General features: G+C 48.1%; 1 protein-coding gene across 1 annotated transcript in view; it reads right to left on the reverse strand.

Moving 5' to 3' along the window:
* Positions 1–3,950: 3,950 nt before the first annotated feature.
* LOC138522761 (ly6/PLAUR domain-containing protein 2-like) overlaps positions 3,951–24,149 on the reverse strand; it is a 37,490-nt gene continuing 17,291 nt past the window's right edge. Inside the window, exons 3-4 of the mRNA XM_069635403.1 lie at positions 17,282–17,435; positions 3,951–4,109 (exon numbers count right to left, since the gene is read on the reverse strand). Coding sequence (XP_069491504.1) covers positions 17,311–17,435 — 125 coding nt within the window. The 3' untranslated portion in view covers positions 3,951–4,109; positions 17,282–17,310. The remainder of the gene's footprint in view (positions 4,110–17,281; positions 17,436–24,149) is intronic.

Here is a 24,149-nt window from a genome sequence, read left to right on the forward strand (position 1 = left end):
AGGAGGAGGAGGCCAAGGCAGGGCCAGCAAGGGCCGCCAGCACAGCCACTACCACCACGCAGGCAGCCCGCAATCCCACGCCTCCGAGCACATCCGTTCAACCTCACTGATGAGCAGATCCACACCCTCTACCGTTTGGACCGGGACACCATAGCCGCAATAGTGGACATGACACAGGCTGACCTTGTCAGCATGATAGATAGACCAACCGCCATCCCACCCCTACTGAAGGTGGTGTCTGTACTACACTTCCTGGCCACAGGCACCTACCAGCACACAGTCGGACAGTTGCATGGCATTTCTCAGCCACTGTTCTCACGGACACTATTGCAAGTGCTCGATGCCCTCCTGCAGCACGCAGACGACTACATCTCTCTACCACGCTCGGAGCAGGAAATTACCAACACAAAAGTGGGATTCCATGCACTTGCCGGCATACCGGGTTGCATTGGTGCCATCGACTGCACCCATGTGGAATTGGTCGTCCCACATGCCATGGAGGCCCAGTACCGCAACCGAAAACAATTTCATTCCCTGAATGTACAGATGGTGTGTGACTCCAACAGGATCATTACACATTGTTGTGCCAGATTCCCTGGATCAACCCATGATTCCATGGTCTTGAGGAACTCTACTATACCACGCTACATGGAGCGACACGCAGGGAACAGATCCTGGCTACTCGGTGAGTCTCTTTTCATGCATGATGATGTGGGGTATGTGATGCGGCAATGACCTGGCAGGAAGGAGGGGGGGGTGTGCGTACGTAGCAATGGCATTCCACATCATACGTTTATCGTCCACATACAGGTGATGCTGGGTATCCACTGAAGAGATGGCTCCTCACACCAGTCCGGAACCCACGGAACCAGCAAGAGGAGGACTACAACCATGCCCACTCACGTACCCGTGTAGTCATTGAACAGGCATTCGGCCTACTGAAGACTCGTTTCCGCTGCCTCAGCAGGTCTGGCGGGGCACTCCTGTACCGCCATGAGAAGGGTGCTAAGATGGTCATGGCATGTGTCATGCTCCACAACATGTGCGTACGTAGAAATGTGCCCATGCCCCCTGACGCAGAACTGCAAGCACCTGATGATGGTCATGATGAGGGTGGGGATGTGGCAGCACCTCAAGGAGTCTGCGAGGCACCGGAGGGCCGTGACATTCGTCAGCATCTCATTGATGCATGCTTCTAACACTCACGCCTGGTGGCTGATACATGGACACGGGACTCGTGGCACTGTGTGTGTCTGGTACATGCACAATATGGACTGTACGCCTATGATGGCCTAGTACACTAAAATCATTGTCCACACATCTCATTGGTTGATCGTGCACTGTTTATGGCATATGTGATATCATGTTGAACACCCTATCGACCCGCCACCCTAGTGAGCCCAACACACCCCCTCCACCCTCCTACCTCCCCCCCGAACACCAGTGTCCAAAGATGCTCATTGTCAGTGGCCGGTCGCTATTGCAAGCCCCCTCTGCGGGTGTCAGGGGCACCCCTGCCTGTGGAGCGCAGGTTCCTCCCAAATCTACGTTGGGGGCTGCCCTGGACGGAACTTGCAACGGATGATGTCTCTGCCTGCTCACGTCCATGCATGTCCCTAAAGGTTTGTGAGAGCTCAGTGAGCACACGGCGCACTGCGGCAAGTTCGGCACATACGTCTTTGGACGTCGCATGCAGTTCCACCCTCAGGCACTCGGTGCTTCTCTCCATTTGTGCCCTTAGTGTCTCTGTACTTCTCTCCATTTCTGCCCTGAGTGTCTCAGTTGATGTTTCTATGTCTGCCTTAGTGCCCCCACATTCATCGGCATGGTCCTTGAGGAGCGTGGCCAGTTGCTGCTGTTGCACGATTAACTGGTCGAGGGACTGTTGCCTCTGCTGGGCCATGGCCATTTGCGGGGGTGTCACAGAGGGGCTGTTGACCTCATGTTGCCTTGCCACAGGGCTTGTGGGGGATGGCCAGTCGTCGTCTTGTGGGTGCCCCTGCGTGGTATCCTCATGTTGTATGGGATGGGACAGACAGGGGGAATGGGACAGGTCATGGATGGATCTGACTTCGACATCCCCGTCTTCTGTGTCGGAGCATGCTGCCATCATTGGGGTGTCACCTATGGTGCTGCTGCCACCAGAGGCAGTGCCTTCTGTGGCATCCGTTGAGGGGACCTGTGGTGGTGGTGTTGTGGGCATGCTGGCTGCTGGGGTGCCTGTTGATGTTCCCTCCGCTGTGCTGACACCTGATGTGTGCTGCTGCCGTGTCTTGATGCGTGCAGCTGAGGTGGAGGGTCTTTGGCCGTTGGTCTTGGCCCTCTTTGCAGGTGCGCTGGTAGGGGTGTCCTGATGCTCGTCGTTTGGATCAGACACTGTGGTGGAGTAAAGGAGGGCGAGGGTTAATGATGGGTCTATGGGTATTGGAATGGCATTGTATCACATGCATTGGTGTGGTACCTGAGGGCAATTTGGGTCGGGGCCTTGGAGGTGCTTTCATTTGTGTGTGGAGTGAGGGTGCAGTTGTTTGGCAGCCTGCAGTTAGGGTGTGCCTGCTGCACGTGTAGTGGGTGTTTTAGGGGTTTTTAATTATTTATGTATTTATTGTGAGTTTTAAAGTGCACTATCAGGGCGATGTGTGTGGACGTTCTCCAGGACATGTGTTTCTGTTGCACTATGTGGACACATGGTAGTTCACAGGATTGGACATTGTGGATTTAGCATTGTTTTATCTGGCCCACCTACCTGAATCTTCGGATGTCTGCACTCCTTTCTCCATCCCTCCGACTCACTCTATGCTCTCCATTCCGATGGTGGAGGCACAGATTTCTTCCCAGGGGGTCAACTTGATGGGTGATTCAGGGCCTCCCCCGGTGGCTGTGGCAATGTTGCGGTTGGCAGAGAGTATGCTGCGGACGCGTATCCGCAGGTCGTCCCATCGCTTTCTGCATTGCTGTGGGGTGCGGGGTGCGGTCCCCACCGCACTTACCCGCTGTGCCACCAGAGCCCATATGGCCTTCTTGTTCGCAAGTGCCGTCCTGGTCATTTGCGTGGAGAAGACGACGGCAGCATTCTCCTGGAGGGTCTCTGTTAGCACGGTGAGTTCCTCACGGGAGAAGTGGACCTGCCGTTTGCGGTCGCACGCTTTCTTCGCTACTTTTCCCATTTTTCTTGCTTTCGCTAGGGTGGATGACGGGTTGGGGTGTGTCTCGGGGTAGTGTTCTTAGTGGTTGTGTGTAAATATACCTCACTATGGTTTGAGTACTTTTCAGGCCATCTTATATACAGCAGAACATTGCTGAAAGATGAAAGCCAGGCAGGGGGGTGAGGAGGGGAATATGAGTGAGTCGTGAATATCTGGCCAGGATGTCATGTGGCAAGAGCGTTTATCATCCTTGAGACCTTGATTGTGGCCCTGTGCTGCTTTTCAGGGCACACGGAAAAGGATACATGTGGTTGCACTGTGTTGCTTTTTTCAGAGGGCAGACACAGCACCCCTTGGGTGTTTTCGAGGCTGGCAATCTTGCTCAAGTATTTGGCTAGCTGGATTTCACGCAGGTTGCAGATTCTCAGTGTTGACACTTACCCACAAGACCACCCAAAATTGTCATCAAAGCACATGTCTAATATTTGAATATTTTGTTTTCCAGGGAATATTGTACTATAGATTGCTGGGATTAAAAGGTGAGCACCTTTTATATTTTGCCAACATAGTTATTGCAAAGAAGCAGCATGAAAGAAATTGCACCATTTTAAAACTATTATTTTGAACATTTCCTTTGAGCAGAATTCAATTGCCTGCTCCGCCCCCTTTGAACTCTGCCTTCTCGAAACCCTGTCCCCTCCTCCAAACTCCACCCCCATCTTTAAATGTTTTCCGTTTCCACCCCTGAATGTCATAACGAGAGGAAATCTATATCTATATTCAATGATTCAGTGACACAGTGAGTGGAAGTCCAAGCGTGTCTTTATTAATTGAAGGACAGTGAGCTGTATTCTTCTTTCCTCCCTGTTCCTGCACCGCAGAGAGCGCCCAGGTCATGCTTCATCCAGAGGGCAGAGAAGATTGGAGAGAGGGCAAGAGTCACTGAAACCCCTGCTCTTCAGCCTGTGAAGAACAGCAGGAGAGCATTTTAGGACATATTACATCTACTTCAACAATTCCCAACTTGTTTTCATTATCAGAACACCCCCATCTCAATGAGTCAGTATTAGCATGATACAAGGACAAACCAAGTGTGTACATATACACACGCATTCCCTAGAGTCATTCATACGTGTCCGGGGCAGTTTCACATGCATGTTATAAGTGAATTGTCCTCTGTGTTTCATATGTTATAGATGCACAGAATGGACAAGAACATGTTCACTCATTGGATGGCAAGAGGTCTACGGATCAATCCCAGATGATGTATGTGTCAACCCCATAGAAGGCACGGACACCAGGAGCCTTCTTCAACCAGCCATTATTGACTTGCTCAACCAATTACATATAACAGTTTCCCACCGTCTCCGATACATTGGGAAGCTTGCTCTAAAGAATCTACAGGTTTGTGAAAGTCCAACTCAGCGCTTCCTCCTCACCTAGCTTCCTCTTCCTCCTCGCCTCCCTCTAGATAAAGCAAAACATCCAAGACTCCTTCATCCAGAACCTCTCCACTTTTCCCCTTCTGAGGTTTCACCTCTGTCTCCTGATACATCTTACCCTGCTCGCTATCTTCACTTCCCCCATTAACCACTCCTCATTCCCTCTCCTGAAGTTTCACCTCTGCCTCCGGATATACAACTGCTCCTTAACCTCACCTCCTCCCTTACCCTCTCCTTATTCCCTCTCCTGATGTTTCACCTCTGCCTCCGGATATACAACTGCTGCGTAACCTCACCTCCTCCCTTACCCTCTCCTCATTCCCTGTCCTGATGTTTCACCTCTGCCTCTGGATATACAACAGCTCCTTAACCTCACCTCCTCCCTTACCCTCTCCTCATTCCCTCTCCTGAAGTTTCACCTCTGCCTCCAGATAGAGAACAGCTCCTTAACCTCACCTCCTCCCTTACCCTCTCCTCATGCCCTCTCCTGAAGTTTCACCTCTGCCTCCAGATAGAGAACAGCTCCTTAACCTCACCTCCTCCCTTACCCTCTCCTCATGCCCTCTCCTGATGTTTCACCTCTGCCTCTGGATATACAACTGCTCCTTAACCTCACCTCCTCCCTTACCCTCTCCTCATGCCCTCTCCTGAAGTTTCACCTCTGCCTCCAGATAGAGAACAGCTCCTTAACCTCACCTTCTCCCTTAACCTCTCCTCATTCCCTCTCCTGATGTTTCTCCTCTGCATCTGGATGTGCAACTGCTCCTTAACATCATCTTCTCCCTTAACCTCTCATGATTCACTCTCCTGATATTTCTCCTCTGCATCCAGATATATAACCGCTCCTTAGCCTCACATCCTCCATAACCTCTCCTCATTCCCTCTCCTGATGTTTCACCTTTGCCTTCGGATATACAACTGCTCTTTAACCTCACCTCCTCCATTAACCTCTCCTCATTCACTCTCCTGATTTTTACCTGAGCCAGAGGGAGAGTACAGAGCCCTGGGGGACACCACAGGTGGAGTTGGAAGTAGGAGAGATGAAGGGGCCGAAGATGACTTGACATTAGCCAGTAGTGAGGAATGAGGACAGCCAATCCAGTGCCCGTTCCGAGATACCAAGTGTATGAAGGAGCCTTTGTATGAGGATGGAATGCTTAACCGTGTCAAATGCAGAGCAGAGATGGAGAAGTATAAGTACAGCTGGGGAGCTGGAGTCCAGAGATGACAGCAGTTCTTCATGGGTGTTCTGAAGAACGGTTTCCGTGCCTCTGGAAATCCAGATTGATGGTCGTGGAGGCCACCAACAAGCTCAGTGTAAGAGTTAAGTTGAGGCAAGACTAGCTCCTCAAGTAGCTTCCCCAGGAAAGAGGTGATGGAGATAGGGCAATAGCTGGCAGGGCAGGTAGGGTCAGAGGAAGGTTATTTCAGGAGTGGGTGCACAAGGAAGTGCTTGAGGGGGGAGTGGAAAGATCCGGTGATAAAAGAGTGATTGCAGAAATCAGCGATAGCAGGGGCACGAGAGCCGATGTTATCCTTGATGGCCCTGGATGAGCAAGGGGAGACCTGTTTAGAAGAGACCTTAATGGAGCAGGCAACTCTGGTAACTTCGTGAGGTGTGACAGGAGAGAAGGAGGAGAAGGAGGAAGGAGAGGGAAAGGGTGTAGGGGGGGGTGCCACTTTCCAATATGTTGAAAATGGTCCTGTCACTACCCCAGTAGCCAACACTCAGCCAGGTTTGGGACCTGACTCTATACCTTCGTAATTAGAGGTTGGTGCATTTTAACGAGTGTGGCAACGAGTAGAAATGATCTCAACCGCTTTCTCAGAAGACTGCAGCTTCTGCACTTTTTTCTGTCGCTGAGGATTTCTCTGATTTCCGCACACCTTTTTGCCAGTTCATCCCAAAAGTTCCCAAGTCAATGTGTTGCTGCGGACTTCCACACAACTCAGGGCCTTATTCAGAGGTTTGTGTTATCATGGAAAAGTGCCATGTCTGAGTTGACACTTTTCCACAAAGACATGTATTCTGAAGTAATACGGCAGTGGCGGCATTACACGTAGTCTGCGACTACAAAGCCGTGTTTTGCGGCATGACAACAGCCTTGCCAACCACCTCACATGTAAGAGGCTGGCAAGGACTGTATTCAGCAGCCAGAACACCCTTCCTGCACCAGTCAAAAGTGGCTTTCACTAACGGTAACCTAGGCGATGCGGTTAAACTCCACAGCACACTTTTTCCCATTTTAAAAATGGCATTTCTCAGACTGCAGCACCACTTTTCTAGTTCAATGAAGGTTTATGGAAACTTGCTTAAACTTGAAAAGCGGCAGTCTTTTGGGAAATGCTTGCAGTGCCACTGGAACACAGGTTTCCACCACAACGTGTGATTTTAGCAGCTTTTGCTACTGGCAAGCACAACACCTCCCGTCCAATACTTCCACCCACCTTACAATGATGCTGCTGGAAACTGGAGGTGAGAATGTCGGATTTCCACACTATATTTTGCACGAGCTCTGAGGAGGCCGCGGTCAGCCTTCAGCAGCATGCTGGGCTTTTACTAAAGAGGGCTGCTCTAGACCGGTGTGTAAATTTAGACATGAGTGTATCAGAAGCGCAGAACGGTGATCCTGTTACACAATGTTTTGTGACAGTAATCCGAGGAAGGGGGCATGGTGCAGGGTGAGGGGTTGTAGGGAAAGGCCTATACTCTAGTTAAGGTGCATGCGTTGGACGAAGGGCACTGTTTTTACCCAGCCAGGGCAGGGGCCGGGATTTTGGGTGAAGGTTTCAGGATGGTTTCAAGGTGGGATACAAGGGCCAGAGGATGGGGTAGTGGGCTGAAAACCTGAAGTCGGCTCATGAGAATTTCGAGGTGGTAAGGGTGAAGCTGCAGAAGGCGGTGGCTCTGGGAAGAGTGGTTGGGCCATTTATGGATTTTACGGGTGACTTGGTGGTGTCTCCATTAGGGGTCAGGCCTAAGAAAGCAGCTGGAGAGTTCAGGTTGACTCACCATTTATCATGGCCAGAGGGCATGTCTGTGAATGATTTAATTTCACCGGATGAGTGCAGGGTGGCCTCTGCAAGTGTGGATCAGGCAGTTGGTTTGGTGAGGAAGGAAGGGTGTGGTGTTGTTTATCAGTGGGGCGGGAGTGTCAGCGGATGCTGGAGGCTTTTCAGTCATTGATGCTTTTGTTGGCAGTGCCATTGGTGGGGGATAAGACTGAGGGGCCGGTGGTGGTTCTGAATACTCTAGGAATTTAGCTTTGAACTCACACATGCAGGATGACAAGGTGAACAAGCTCGTGCAGTTGCTGGAGAGGGTGATAGCGACCCATAAAATAACACTGGTGGGTATGCAGCCAGTAGTGGGCCATCTCAATTGTGCATGTCACGTGGTGGCTCCGTGTCGTACATTGCAGGAATATGGCTTGTTCTATGGCTGGGCAAGGCACTCACATCAAAGGGTGAGGATTTCAGGACCAGTCCGAGAGAGGAATGTAGGGAATGGCTGAGATTTTTGGTGGAATTTAATGGAGTGTTGATGTGGCTGCAAGTGGACCCAGAGGCGTAGGAAGTGCAATTTTTCTCTGATGCGGCAGGTGCTGGAGGATCTGGCGTGTAATAGAGGGGTAAGTGGTTAGCTGAGAGGTGGCCTGAGCAATGGAAGAGAGGGGTAAGGAGCATAACTTTTGGGGGGTTTTCACATTGCTATTGGCATTGAATTTGTGGGGTGGTGAGTTGCAAAATAGGAAAGTGAATTTCAATGTGGACAATGATGCGGTGGTCAACATTGTGAACAGGCACGCAGCCAGAGACCAGAGGGTAGCCAGGCCAATGAGGGAATTTGTGCTGCGGTGTCTGAAGTGGAATGTGGTGTTTAGAGCAACTATAATTGAAGAGGAGAGGTGGGCACCATGTTGTTATCTCATCTGTAGTATATGATGAATTCAAATATTAAGCGTTTTAATGCTTGTTTTAGCCTGGAGCTGCCAGTCCAAAATGGTCCTTTAGCACAAGGACCCCAAAAGTACAAAAAAAAACTAAATAAGGTGACACCACCTTATTAAAACTGGAGCTTTCAGTTTGCCCCCTCAGGGCCTGAAAAGTTCAAATAACGTGTTCAATCGTACATTTTTGCAAACAGATACTGACTCATACTATGTATATAAGGAAATGTTTTATTCACATTCCTATTCGGAGTGCTTAATGTAGCACTTGTATTTTGTGAAGCTCAGTAGTCATAACAGTAGGCCTAAAATGTACATTTGCCAATCCATTTTGGAAAAACCTTCATCAGGGCTGCACATAGGAAGTTTGTATACTGCTCAAAAAGGCAAATCTATTCTCTACATTGAAGCATGGTTGCAGACATAAACAACAAATTACGTAATGAGCGTGATATCGTGAAATAATTCCAACATAAATGCACATACCAGTTGTTGTTGTGTCAACCGATTCATCCCCATAGGAAAATAGTGAATAAAGAGATGAAGAGAGTACCTTTCAATTTAGTATGCATTTCAAACCGCTGTTTATATATGCTAAAGAAAAGTACGTGTAATGGACATACCTAATCTGGTTTCTTGAAATGTGCAAAAGCACGTGTGGAAAGCCGCTCCTAATGGGAAACACAATCTCTTTCAGCTCGGGTCTCTAGCAGTTAAACTCTGCGAGTGCGCTATCACTTGCGCTGTTACTTGTTTTTGGAAAATGTCCACTGAAGGTATTGTAATTGGTGGAATAAATGTACTCTTGCCCCTAAATTCCTTAAGGTCCTCCTCATTCATATCTTGTGCTTCATCATGTTCAAGTTCGCTAAAAAACACTTTCAATTTCATTGTTCGGATGAGTTTGTACAGTTCTATGTAAGAAACCTTTTCTTTAGCATATATAAACAGCGGTTTGAAATGCATACTAAATTGAAAGGTACTCTCTTTATCTCTTTATTTACTATTTTCCTATGGGGATGAATCGGTTGACACAACAACAATTGGTATGTGCATTTATGCTGGAATTATTTCACGATATCACGCTCATTACGTAATTTGTTGTTTATGCCTGCAACCATGCTTCAATGTAGAGAATAGATTTGCCTTTTTGAGCAGTATACAAACGTCCTATGTACAGCCCTGATGAAGGTTTTTCCGAAATGCATTGGCAAATGTACATTTTAGGTCTACCGTTATAACTACTGAGCTTCACAAAATACATTAAGCATTCCGAATAGGAATGTGAATAAAACATTTCCTGATATACATAGTATGAGTCAGTATGTGTTTGCAAAAATGTACAATTCAACACTTTATTTGAACTTTGCAGCCCCTGAGGGGGCAAACTGAGAGCGCCAGTTTTAATAAGGTGGTATCACCTTACTTATTTTGTTTTTTGTGTTTAGAGCAACTCACATGCCAGGGAAGCATAACGGCATCGCTGGAGCATTATCTCGTTTTCAGTGGCAGAGATTCCGTGGGCTGGCACTGGGAGCAGAGGTGGAAAGGCACCGGATCCCGGAGGAGCAGTGGCGGCTGGGAGATTGAGGTCGCTGCATTTAGTACAGGGTTCACTAGCTCCAGCATCGCTGGCCGCATGCAGGAGAGCATGGCTGGAGTATAAAAGGGGGAGCGCGCTGTTGGAAGGGTATGGAGGATGAGGGAGAGCAAAGGAGGGAGGATGTAATTGAATTCATATTGAGCTGCGTGGACAAGGGTTGGTCCAGGGCACCCATATCAGGGAAGTTAGCGGGCATTGCTTTTTATGGTAAGTGGTTCCAAGGCTTTCATCCCAGTTGAGGGGAAATGGTGAGTAGGATATTGGAAGGGTGGGTAAGGAAAAAAGGGAAGTCGAAATACAGCAGGAGGCCAGTCTCAATGACCCTGTTAGCAATCTTGTCCAATGTTTTCAAGGGAGTTTGCTAGTAGCCAGGGGAAAGAGACATATTTTAGGTGTGTTTTATGTGGTTGTTTTTTTGGGGCATATCGGGTGTCAGAGCTGGTGATGAAGGGAAGTGCTGAAGGAGGTGACAATTCAGCAGTTTGTGTGTTTATCCATCAAATGAAAAAATGTGACACTTTTTGTCTTAAATGTATGTATATTAGAGATTTGTTGAGCATTAGATGCAGAAATCACGTAAAGTTCTGCAGTTTTTGTTTATTCTGTAGTTACATTTTTGTGATATCTATTGTGGCTTGGATATAAGACATTAAGAATAATAATCATTCAATAATTTTACCAAGTGTCAGTTTGTGTGTTTTTTGGTTTTGTCTTTGGTTTTGTTTTTGGACATTGTACACACATACACATATTTATGTGACCGGGATAAGGTGAAGTCCAGACCCAGAGTTTTTGTTGATATCCCCAAACAATCATTTAAGTACTGGGATTACCAAACAAGTAGCAGCAACTATTTTTCACTTTGTGGTGACAGCTGTCAGACAGTGGTGTCGCTACGGGGGGTTGGGGGAGCCAGGCCCCCCCCTGTGAAACCCTGTGCCACCCCATGTGCCCCCCCACCTAAGACGAGCAGTGACCATGTTCTCCCCTTACTTTTGTCTGTGCCCCTCTACTTTTGTCTTTGGCCCCCTCTGTGCCCCTCCTAAATTTGATTCCTGATGACACCACTGCTGTCAGATGACAGCATGGATATAAAAATGTGTACATTGAAAACGGCTCCGAAAGGCAAGGGATTTTGGGTGCATTTAGATGAAGTGAGGAGATATGTCCAGTGAAGGCAGGAGCACTGTGGCATGAGAGATGTAGAAGAAGAGAAGGTTTGGATTTTCAGCATGAAAATGGGTCAGGGGTGACAGCTTTGCAGGTTTTGGGAGTTATGAGGAGAGCGCTGGGGGCATTGGGTGAGAAAGGGGAGGATTTTGGACTCATTCTTTTAGAATGGGGGCAGCGTCTGAAGGGAGCAGGCTGGGTCTGTCTGAAGAGAAAGGTAAGAGCCTGGGGCACTGGAAATGGGCAAAGTACAAATGGTTATGGTTATAATGGGGCTCGTAAGAATCAAAGGGTGGGGGATGAAGAAATGGGGTCCTCAGAAAGGAGGCTCACTGTCTTTCTTTTTCAGATGTGGCGCAGAGGAGTGGTGAGTTTCCTCAGATCTAGATATGCAGACACCCCATAGTGAAATGGGCAGGGAAAGAGGTGGCAAGCAAGGTTTTCGGTACTCAGTTGGGGTGTAGCTATAAAGCGACATTGTTGAGATGGTCTAGGGTTGGGGGGCTTATGTGTGATAGACTGTTGCCTATGCTGGCGGGTATGAAGGAGCTTCCTGGGGTACCAGCGGCTCTGGTTTTACATGCTGGGGAGGACGACCTGGTTAAGGACACAGGTGTGTCATTGTTGAAGAAGATGAAGAGGGACCTTAGTTGGTTGAGGGAGATATGGCCTGCGGTTGTGTTGGTTTGGATGGAGTTGATGAGAGCTGTGAAGGAGGGGGCGGTAGAAAGGATGAGGAAGAAGATTAACAGGAGATGTTGAATTTCTGTAGGTCCTGGGGGTACAGATGCTTGCGTACCCAGAGATCGCATGTGAGGGTTTTCAATTGTTTCGGGAAGATGGAGTTCATTTGTCACTTATGGGGACATGCACCATTTGACGGACGTTAGGATGTCGGTGGAAGAGATGATAAAGGGTTGGAGGTAGGTGCATCTAGAGGGAGTGGGCAGAAAGAACACCTCATGGGAGGGATTTTCTGGTGCGGGGGGACATGGCCCTTTGGAGGATGGGTGCATGAACAGGTTAACGCAGAGTACAAAGAGGGGGAAGAGGAATTGAAGAAGAAGGGGCATGGCCTTGGGGAGAAGATGGGGGAGAAGGCGGGAATGAAGGTTGAGAGGAATTGAGGGGGAGGGGATGGGGCAGGAAGTGATGAATTATAAATTGTTTAATTATTTAGTTTTTAATTGTTTTGATGATTGTTTATTGATCTGTAGTCTGTAAGATCAGGGATCCAAGTTGGCATGTTTTTTGTATCCTGTGGCCTGTCAGATTAAAGTGACATTAAAGCGACCTTTTCCACTTTAAGCAAGTCTGGGATTTATGTGTAGTGAGTCCAAAATTACATAATTACAGAAATTATAGAAATATCCAACAGTGTAAAGAGCATATATAACAAATCAACATAGCATACACTTTCTGATTCAAGAGGACCTTAAATAAGAAGAGAACAGTGGCCTTAAACTTAAAAATGTGCAAATAGATCAAATATATGATAACACAAACAGCTACCAGGAGCTATAGGTATGATAACATAAACAGATACCAGGAGCTAAACAGTTACTAGGAGCTCTAGAATATGATAACACAAACAGTTACTAGGAGCTATAGATATGATAACACAAACAGTTACCAGGAGCTAAACAGTTACTAGGAGCTCTAGAATTTGATAACACAAACAGTTACCAGGAGTTAAACAGTTACTAGGAGCTCTAGAATATGATAACACAAACAGTTACCAGGAGCTAAACAGTTAATAGGAGCTCTAGAATATGATAACACAAACAGTTACCAGGAGCTAAACAGTTACTAGGAGCTCTAGAATATGATAACACAAACAGTTACCAGGAGCTAGACAGTTACTAGGAGCTCTAGAATATGATAACACAAACAGTTACTAGGAGCTATAGATATGATAACACAAACAGTTACCAGGAGCTAAACAGTTACTAGGAGCTCTAGAATATGATAACACAAACAGTTACCAGGAGCTAAACAGTTACTAGGAGCTCTAGAATATGATAACACAAACAGTTACTAGGAGCTATAGATATGATAACACAAACAGTTACCAGGAGCTAAACAGTTGCTAGGAGCTCTAGAATATGATAACACAAACAGTTACCAGGAGCTAAACAGTTACTAGGAGCTCTAGAATATGATAACACAAACAGTTACTAGGAGCTATAGATATGATAACACAAACAGTTACCAGGAGCTAAACAGTTGCTAGGAGCTCTAGAATATGATAACACAAACAGTTACTAGGAGCTATAGACAAGATAACACAAACAGTTACTAGGAGCTAAACAGTTACAAGGAGCTAAGCAGTTACTAGGAGCACTAGAATGTGATAAGACAAACAGTTACTAGGAGCTATAGATATGATAACACAAACAGCTACTAGGAGCTATAGATATGATAACACAAACAGTTACTAGGAGCTATAGATATGATAACACAAACAGTTACTAGGGGCTAAACAGTTACAAGGAGCTAAGCAGTTACTAGGAGCACTAGAATGTGATAAAACAAACAGTTACTAGGAGCTATAGATATGATAACACAAACAGTTACTAGGAGCTATAGATATGATAACACAAACAGTTACCAGGAGATAAACAATTGCTAGGAGCTCTAGAATATGGAATATGATAACACAAACATTTACTAGGAGCTATAGATATGATAACACAAACAGTTACTTGGAGCTAAACAGTTACAAGGAGCTAAGCAGTTACTAGGAGCACTAGAATGTGATAAAACAAACAGTTACTAGGAGCTATAGATATGATAACACAAACAGCTACTAGGAGCTATAGATATGATAACACAAACAGTTACTAGGAGCTATAGATATGACAACACAAACAGTTACTATGAGCTAAACAGTTACTAGGAGCTCTAGAATATGATAACACAAACAGTTACCAGGAGCTAGACAGTTACTAGGAGCTCTAGAATATGATAACACAAACAGTTACTAGGAGCTAGACAGTTACTAGGAGCTCTAGAATATGATAACACAAACAGTTACCAGGAGCTAGACAGTTACTAGGAGCTCTAGAATATGATAACACAAACAGCTACTAGGAGCTATAGATATGATAACACAAACAGTTACTAGGAGCTATAGATATGACAACACAAACAGTTACCAGGAGCTAGACAGTTACTAGGAGCTCTAGAATATGATAACACAAACAGTTACTAGGAGCTATAGATATGATAACACAAACAGTTACCAGGAGCTAAACAGTTACTAGGAGCTCTAGAATATGATAACACAAACAGTTACCAGGAGCTAAACAGTTACTAGGAGCTCTAGAATATGATAACACAAACAGTTACTAGGAGCTATAGATATGATAACACAAACAGTTACCAAGAGCTAAACAGTTACTAGGAGCTCTAGAATATGATAACACAAACAGTTACCAGGAGCTAAACAGTTACTAGGAGCTCTAGAATATGATAACACAAACAGTTACCAGGAGATAAACAGTTGCTAGGAGCTCTAGAATATGGAATATGATAACACAAACATTTACTAGGAGCTATAGATATGATAACACAAACAGTTACTAGGAGCTAAACAGTTACAAGGAGCTAAGCAGTTACTAGGAGCACTAGAATGTGATAAAACAAACAGTTACTAGGAGCTATAGATATGATAACACAAACAGTTACTAGGAGCTATAGATATGACAACACAAACAGTTACTAGGAGCTAAACAGTTACTAGGAGCTCTAGAATATGATAACACAAACAGTTACCAGGAGCTATAGAAAATAGATTGACTCATTGCCAATACCATTTCACATCAATTTAAAAACAAAAATCAATTTTGGAAAGAAACCAAATATATAAGGGAGGACCAGCTCACAATGGGTTTCATTACAAAGGTTACGTCTGAAGTATGGACCTATAAACAGGGTATTCATTTTTCAGTAACTTAAGGCCAGTAAAACATTTGTTGGGAAGCAATGAGCTTCTTACAATGGGGTGAGTTTGAGGAATATTTTAACCAGGTTGTGGAGGGGAGTAAATGGAACAGTCACCAGGGACAATACATAAGTGGACATACATAGGTTAAGGACAGTGAACATTGGACATTTTAAAGTGCAGGTAGGCGGTACGGCCAGCTGTGCTCGGGATGTGGCCATGATGGGTGAAGTGCTAGCGTGAAGGCAGAGGAAGTGAGGGACAGAGGCAGGTTAGAGGCGAGGGAAAAGTGTTAGGTAGCAGGCAGAAGACAGGAAGGTTAGGAGGGTAACTCAGAGCAGAAGAACTAGGCTTTTAGTTTTGAAGAAATACGAGTGGACTGTCTCTCGGATGCCCGGGTGAGAGAATTCCATGCAAGTGGAGCAAGAAGAGAGAAAGAGTGGAAGCGAGAGGAAGCACACGGAGGGCGAGGAGCCACAAGGGTAGTCGCGGAGGCAAAGCAGAAATTACGAGAAGGCTTGTAGGGTTGGATAGAGGAGGATAGCTACAGTGGTGCCTTACCGTGGATAGATTTGTGAACCAAAAGAAGACATTTAAATCGGGCCCTGTTTTGTATCATCAGCCATCCAGCCTGGTGACGGTAAGAGGAAATAGGTGTGAAGTGAGGGAGTTCATAGATAGTACTGAACACTTCAAAAGTGGTGTTCATAAAACCACAGGGAACTAATATAGAGACTGGGGACGGTGGATGGAGAACCAGAACTCTGAGGGAGGGGGGCATGGTAAGAGGCAAAGTGAGTACCCTGTCGAGACACTACAGCGGTCTCCAGGGGCGTTGCTAGGGGGGGCTAAGGGGGCTGTAGCCCCTGATCTTTTGGTTGTAGCCCTGGATAGAATCTCGGGAGCTACAGCCAAAAGACTAGCTAGCCCCCAGTCCCAACAGTTCCGACATCAGCGTAGCCCCGGGTCTTTTCCAGACCTAGCAACTCCCCTGACGGTCTCCAATCTCCTAGGAACTTGGGCCAGCAGAATTGCAACACTACCTCCAGAACCGCCTGAAATTTAGTGCCAAGGTGAGGACTCCCTTATGATGGAAGTTGGACGAAGGGTCCCGGATCCCCTTAAACTTGAAGGAGGATAACCTGAGTAGAAGTGAGAGGACAAGTGGGGTACCATCGTAAACCTGAAAAAGGAAAATAGGGGTAGAGCCGGGGAGGAAGAGAGCAGAAGAGAGTGGGATCACTCTTAAATCTGAGATCAAGAACATAGGAAGAGACCCCAAGATGAAGGGAGAGGAAGGGAGCTGTGAGCCTTAAACCCATGAATAAGAATAGGGTGCAGAACCCTATAACCCCGATAATAAGGACGTACAGAGAGGGAACACCTTCAGCTGGAGTACCTAGGTGTTCTGGTATGCGTGTTAGCGTGTTAATCTGTCAGGAAAGTCACTGCCCGGGACATACCAAGAACTGGAAGAACTTTTCATTTGAACACCGTTAACATCATTGTGTGTCACTTTCTTCTGTTAAGATTAAGGATCCTGTCAACATTATGCAGTTCAGCTCATTGGAAACGGAAAGGCCCCCCCCCACCCCCGCCCCTCCCTCCGCTAAGGGACACTTCCTTAAGCATATCATTGTGTCCATCCTTTGTACGGGTGACCAATGTCAAACATGTGACACCTCCCTCCTGCAGAATGTTCCTGTAAAAAGGTCCCATGTTAATGGCAGAATAAGGGCATGTCTCTATATGTTCACAACTTCCGGGGTGGGTAACATTCACAGCCCGCCCCCAGGCCCGGATTGTCCTTTGCGTGATTTCGTAATAGAAATCCTTTAAATGTGCCTTGGGCATACGGCATAACAGAAGGGACCACAGCCTGTTCTGTGATGCAAAGGGCACATCCCATAACGAGGCTCCTGGCACTTCTGCCCCCAATTCCATACACATCAACCTGTTCCACCACCTCTGTGCCAAAGAGAATCAGCCCCCCCCCCCCGTCCATCTGTAACTCTCCTCCTCACCTGTGCAGTGTGAAAGGACCCTGCCATGTTTACGCCTTAGCGACTGGTGTGCTGGGCCGGTTGCACATGTCCTTGTTGCAGCATTTCACAAACACAGGAGGGGTGGACCTTGGCACACACGTGACTGCGCAGTTCATGGTGAGGTTGAAGGCCCCTTAAAAGACAAACAGAACATGGGGTGTCTACAGTCAGTCCTTCCTTATTTTCCAGTGCAATACAGTGAGCGTCTCCCACAACTTCTCAGCACTTGTGAACATAAATGAATGGGAATATTCCCCAGGAGAAAGGTGAGAGGAGGGGCACATATTTCTAATTGGGCTCTTCGATGAAAATAAATGAATCCTTCTGTGGCCTGTAATTTCACTCAGGCTCTGCGTTTGAAAATGAGAGCGCATGGAGGTGCTGGCCACCCACTTGCCGCTTTACTCCAATTCTCACACACCCTTGTAGCTTCTGTAGAAATGACACACAATAATACATTTACAGTTAGCGGTGTTCTTCCCATGCAGGAGGTTTGTACAATAGCATAAAGATGAGAACAAGTAGTGAGTCCGTTTATGAGGGTGCAAAAAATGTGGACATATATCAGGAACAAAACAAGGAAACAGAAAAAAAAATGTATATAAGAATACAGATGATTTACTAAAGGTAACATTAACCTAAGGGGGCCAGTGCTTCAAACTAGAGAGTACTACTAATATGTCAATAAGTTCTGAGACTGCGGGCCATTACCACGTAAGGTAATGCCCCCGGGGCTCATAGTTCCAGGCCAGAGTGTAGCGAAGGCCCTGGGGGCATTACCTTATTCAGTAATGACCTACAGTCGAGGGGCTTATTGCCATTAGTACGCCGGGCCGTTAGACCAGGGTACTAATGTTTTTTTTTTTTCAGCTGCAAGGTGCGTTGGGCTTCGCGACCAGAAAAAAAACAAAAAAATGGCCATAGCACGGACAGAAAACGTAGTCCGTTTTCTCTTTCCGTGGCAGCCATAGTAAACAAAGAAAATGGCCGCCATGGAAGGGGAGAAGGGACTACATGTTGTTCCTTCTCCCCTTCATAGCGACCATTTAAGTAAATTGAAAAAAAGTCAACATAAAAACTTCTTCTTGCTGCCGGCTGCTGAAAGGGAGGGAGTGATGAAGTTGTGTTGACCTGGCATTGAAGTCTGCTGGGAACCCAAGGCTGTCTTTTAGGAGCGCAAAAGGGCAGTGCGGAGTTTGCAACACTTCAGCGCAGCTAAACAGAGCTGAGGAGAGCCGCATAGTGAAAGCACAGACACTTCAGATTTCCATGTACGTGGCGGTTAAGTCGAGGAGAGCATTGAATGAAAGTGAATTATCTCTGTGACCAGATAGACAGGAATAGCTCATTAATTTCAATTCTATAAGTCATTATCTGAATATTTACGCAAATTATGCTAATATTTGGTTACTTTTATATGTGCTAAGCCTGGGCGCATGCCTATAGTCAACCCTAGAATAGAGCGTAGTCATGAAAAGAGGAAAGTCTGACTTATCGTAAAGGGCAGTGTTATGAATATGCTCACCACTAATTTACCACCACAATAAGATATTGCCAATTTACTGTCAATTTACCACAATACTAAAATACTGGCAAGTTAGGTAATAGCCCAAAGACAAAACCCCCTAGAGTGTCCCCCTGACAAACCCTGGGCCTTTTGATGGCAGTGGTCACCATCCCTCTATGAAAGGGCCAGGTTACTCTCCGGACAGAGTCCCATACTCCAGAAAGTACTTTTTAGACCACACAATCCAGGGTATTATTTCCTCCACTGTGAAAGCTTTCATTGCTTTTAAACGAGGTCTCCTGCCTGAGGTTGGTTTGGCAGCTGACATTGGTCTCACCTGGGTGTGCTGTTACACAGTTAGTGTTCACTTAAGTCATGATCATAAGCATGTTGTTGTTTTATTAATGTTTGCTTTTGTCTGTTCAATGAAATGTACTTTTGGTCTGCAATTCCCCTAGCTACTCGTATCTGTGGAACACTTTACTGATGTATTTTATTATTCTGTTGTTTGATCTATATTGACATTGGGCCTCATTACACGGTAGGCGCTAAAAAATGTGATTTACCGTCATGGCGCCATTAGCGTGTCCGCCATCGTAGGAGACCGCTAATAGCGTCACATTACGAGTTAGCGGACACGCGCATAGGGCCATGACGGTAAATGACCCCACCGCCATGGCGGAAAAGCACCTTACCGGCTCCGACCAAAGTGCTGATAGCACCTCCGCCCTCATGCTGCACGCTATTAGCGGCCACCGCTGTTAGCGGTCACTGCTATTAGCGGTCACTGCTATTAGCGGTCACCGTAAAACACCGGAACCGGAAATAGCGTCATCGCACCGGAACGGGAAAGAGCCCGGCGGCCATCTTTAAAAACACAATCCATTGCCATCCCCTGCACTCAGGACCTGCAGCAACACCACGACTGGCAAAACCACATCCCAGAAGAACAAACAATGCCCAAGGCCCTAAAGAAAGCCGATGCGCGCCAGCGCAAAGAACGCTTCTCAAATGAGGAATTGAAAATGCTGGCAGACACCCTGGCTGCAAATGCAGATGTAGTGTTCGCTAGCGACATGCGGCGCCCGGCACTCCTGAGAAAAAAGGAAATCTGGGCTGAGGTGGCGCAGAAAGTCAGTGCGGTGGGCTCCACCCCCCGCACCGTAAAGGACGTGCGCAAGCGGTGGGATGATCTGCGCCTCCGTGTACGCAGCATTTTATCGGCCAACAGGAATCTGGCCATGGGCACAGGAGGCGGAGGTGGATCCCCGATGAAGATGCAGGAGTGGGAGGAGACATGTGCCAGCACCATTGGCATAGAATCCATCGAGGGAGTGGGCCGAATGGAGTGTGGTGTGGCAACAACGTCAGACGGAGGTGAGTGACCACGCAAGACACAGCAATGCCAAGCATGAGTCCCTCCCCTAAATGTGAATTGAGAATCAGCTAATGGATGGGGTCATCACACACACATGTACACAACCCTGCATATATGCCCTGCACATCCCCACACAACCACATGCATGCAGCACCTCACACACGTGTCACCCTGACACATGTCCGGATGACCCACCCATCTGGCCAACAACCTGCAGGCCCAAAGTAGATGTCCAAATCCAAAGAACTGCAGCAACAACAACAAATGCATGATGCACGTTGACCCATCACTGATGTTATCCCTGTCTTGCTCCCCCACAGGGTCACAATCTGACAGTGAGGAGCTGGACGCTGCAACGCAGGCCCCACCACCCAAAAAGCAGGCCAAGGGAAAGGATGCAGGCACCAGGCCCAGTACATCGAGGGGCACTGGGATATCTGGAGTGGCCCAGCGTACAAAAGCCACCCACGCAACGACCACACCAAGGGTCGAAATGCCATCCGACACTGTGGCAGCACCCCCACCACCCACCCCCACCACTCAGGAGCCAGTGCCAGAAGGCACGCCGTCCGCAGCCAATAGCTCCGTTGGGGAAGCAGCAGCCACGGCACCTATGAGTGATGTGGACGACCCATGTCCGACACCGGAAGGGCAGCGTACACCCAGCCCCCAGCTGTCCCCACTCCACAGCCCATGCAACACCCAGCCCCCAGCTGTCCCCACTCCACAGCCCCCACTCCACAGCCCATGCAACACATCCAATGGCAACATCCATGAGGTGCATGCCGGAGATGCAATGGATGGGTCATTCAGTCCCGTGGCGAGCTCACCTGATGTCGGCCACATGCAGCAAGCTGCGCCGAGGAGTAACAGGGGCAGGGCCGCAGACGACACCATGAGCCTGATACGCCAGCGCCAGGAGGAGCTCAATGCCCTGGTTGCCCGGCAAGTGAGCGAGGCTGCCTCGACCAGGGAGGAGATCCGGGGGTTGTCAAGGGACATGAAAGCTGCCATGGACAGCAACACGACGCGCCTATGTGAGGAGATGGCCGCTGTGAGGCAGGTCCTAACGCGCATTGCTGAGGCGATGGAGAGCATGCGTCACTCACAGGGAGCAGATCAACCAGCCACGCCCTCGTCTACTAGCTCCGACCAGACAACCATCCTGCGCAGGTCCAGCCGGTCCTTGCGGCGGTCAGACTCACAACCCCCCAATGGTGGTAGTGGAGGAGGGAACTAGGGCCAGCCTGTCCCTGTTGACACTTGGGAACTAATGCAGCACTGATGTGCACACCATGTTCGGTGGAGTTGTGGGGGAAGGGGGGTGAGGGTGTTTGGGGGAGTTGTGGGGGGAGGGGGGTGAGGGTGTTTGGGGGAGTTGTGGGGGGAGGGGGGTGAGGGTGTTTGGGGGAGTTGTGGGGGGAGGGGGGTGAGGGTGTTTTGGGTGGAGGGTACATGCACGTTTGAATGTTATAATGCTCAATACAGACGTAATGGCATGGATAATCACATGACTCGACATTGATAATTGTGTATGTGTGTTTTATTGTTGAAGGGTGCACTGTGATTATGTCCTCCATACACCCCGTGCCCTGAGCTGAACACCAATTGCACCCTCCTAATCCATGTGCATCAGAAACAATGGTCTATCAGGTGCTGCCGCACAGCACGTCCCTCATGGGCATCGCCACCTGCATGACCTGCAGCCCCCTCTCCTCCATCCTCATCCCCGTCATCATCCTCAGACGGTGGTCGCAGTTCTATGTCAGGGGGCATTGGCACATTCCGTCTGATACACATATTGTGAAGCATGACACATGCCATGGTGATCTTGGCCACCTTCTCATGCCCGTACAGGAGTGCCCCGCCCGACCTGCTGAGGCACCGGAAGCGTTCCTTCAATAGGCCGAATGTCTGCTCGATCACCACGCGGGTACGGGTGTGTGCATGATTGTAGTCCTCTTCGTGCCTGTTCTGTGGGTTCCGCACAGGGTTAAGGAGCCACCTCTTCAGGGGATAACCTGCATCACCTGCATGGGTGCAACAATGGGTATGTGTAAGTGTCTACATAATGTGGAGCGTGCACATGTCACACAAACAAACATTGCATATTCAACGACATCCACTGATCCAAGCACGCATGGCAATCAGGGTGACTGCAATGTGGGAAGGTGAGGTGGTCCTTGCAAGTGGACATGCACCATGCATGCATACAGCAGGGATTGCCATGTCCCGCCAGAGTTTAAGTGATTTGTGTTTCCTGGCCCTGGCAACGTTAGTGCCACACTGCTAGTACACTGCCATTCCTTAGTTGATGTCCCCATGCTGTTTGATGGCAATTCTGTGGTGGGGTACGGGTGTGCCTCACCACAATGGCTACAGGGGATCCATTTGTATGCACTCATGTGCGCGGACCATTTCTGATGTAGTTCAGCGTACATTTCAGTTGTGATTTTGATATGCATGTTGCTGATTTGTGTAATGGGGGAATGGTGTGTTGTGCGGTGTGCATGTTGTTTGGAATGGCCTGTTTGGCGTAATGGATTGATATGTTTGCCGTGGCACTCACTTCCGGCATGTGGTTTTGTCTCTGGTCCATTGTGGGCTGCCTCACTGTACAGTGATGCAAATATGTATGTCCATTCTTCTCATGACACAAGTTCACGCACAGTTGGAGTATGCATCTCCCCCCCCCCCATTCACGGCCAGTTGGAGTATGCATCTCCCCCCCCACTCACAATCCACATCACACTGACATGTGGTCAGCCTGCTACTCACCAAGTAGCCACGAACGTTGTCCAGCATGTCGCTCCATGTATCGTGGTATTGTCGAGTTCCGCAGGACCATTGCATCATGGGTTGAACCGGGATATCGGGCACAGCAATGTGTGATGATCTTATTGGAGTCACATACCATTTGGACGTTGATGGAGTGGTATTGCTTTCTGTTACGGTACACTACCTCATTGGCATGTGGGACCAGCAGTTCTACATGGGTACAGTCGATGGCCCCGATGCAACTTGGGATGCCTGCCAGTGAATGGAAGCCAACTTTGGTGTTGGAGATCTCCTGGGCAGTCCGTGGCATGTATATGTGTTGACTTGTGTGCTGCAGGAGGGCATCGAGCACCTGGTTCAGTGTGCGTGAGAATACTGGTTGTGATATGCCATGCATCTGACCTACCGTATGCTGGTAGGTGCCTGTGGCCAAGAAGTGGAGCACTGTTACTACCTTCAGTAGAGGGGGGATGGCAGTACGGATGTCAATGAGACTCACAATGTCGTTGTATATCATGTCTACTATGGTGGTGATGGTATCCCAGTCCAGACGGTACAGGGTGTGTATCTGCTCAGGGGTTAGGTTGACTGGACTGGCTCTGATCCTGGGAATTGGTGGCTGCCTCTGTGGTATCACTAGGTGCACTGGTGGTGCTTGCTGCGCCTGTCTTGCCCTCCTCCTCCTCCTCCTGCGTCTCCTCTGTGCTGCCTGTTGTTGTAGCTGCTGCACAGCAATCATGTCCTCTAGCCCATGTAATGCTGCTAGTATTGCATCCATCTTGGTGTGGGAATGGGTGTGGGGAGGGGTGTGGTGTGCTCTTTTGTGCTGCCAGTCTCCATTGCCTCCACCTGTGCTGATTTTGTCCACCTGTGGCAGGTTGGAACTCTGCTGTGCTCTTTTAACGTGTGGTTCGCGATGCCGGTATTAGCGCCTTGCCGGTAAGGGTTCTTTGGGTCTAGTACATGCCGGTATTGCCATGTACGCATGGCTCGTGATGCCGTGATATTAGCGCTATGCCGCTATTTCCGGTCTGAGGGGCCGCGCGCTCACGGACTTGCCGCTAATAGTGCCACCGTACTTTGCGGTGCCGCTAATAGCGGTATGTCCGGGTCGTGATTGGGGAGGGGATTTACCGATATCGGTAATCCCTTACCGGTAACGGTATGTCCCTACAGCCTACCGT

Source organism: Ambystoma mexicanum, chromosome 1q, assembly GCF_040938575.1.
Source record: "Ambystoma mexicanum isolate Mex_15411 chromosome 1q, UKY_AmexF1_1, whole genome shotgun sequence".
Classification (NCBI taxonomy): Eukaryota; Metazoa; Chordata; class Amphibia; order Caudata; family Ambystomatidae; genus Ambystoma; species Ambystoma mexicanum.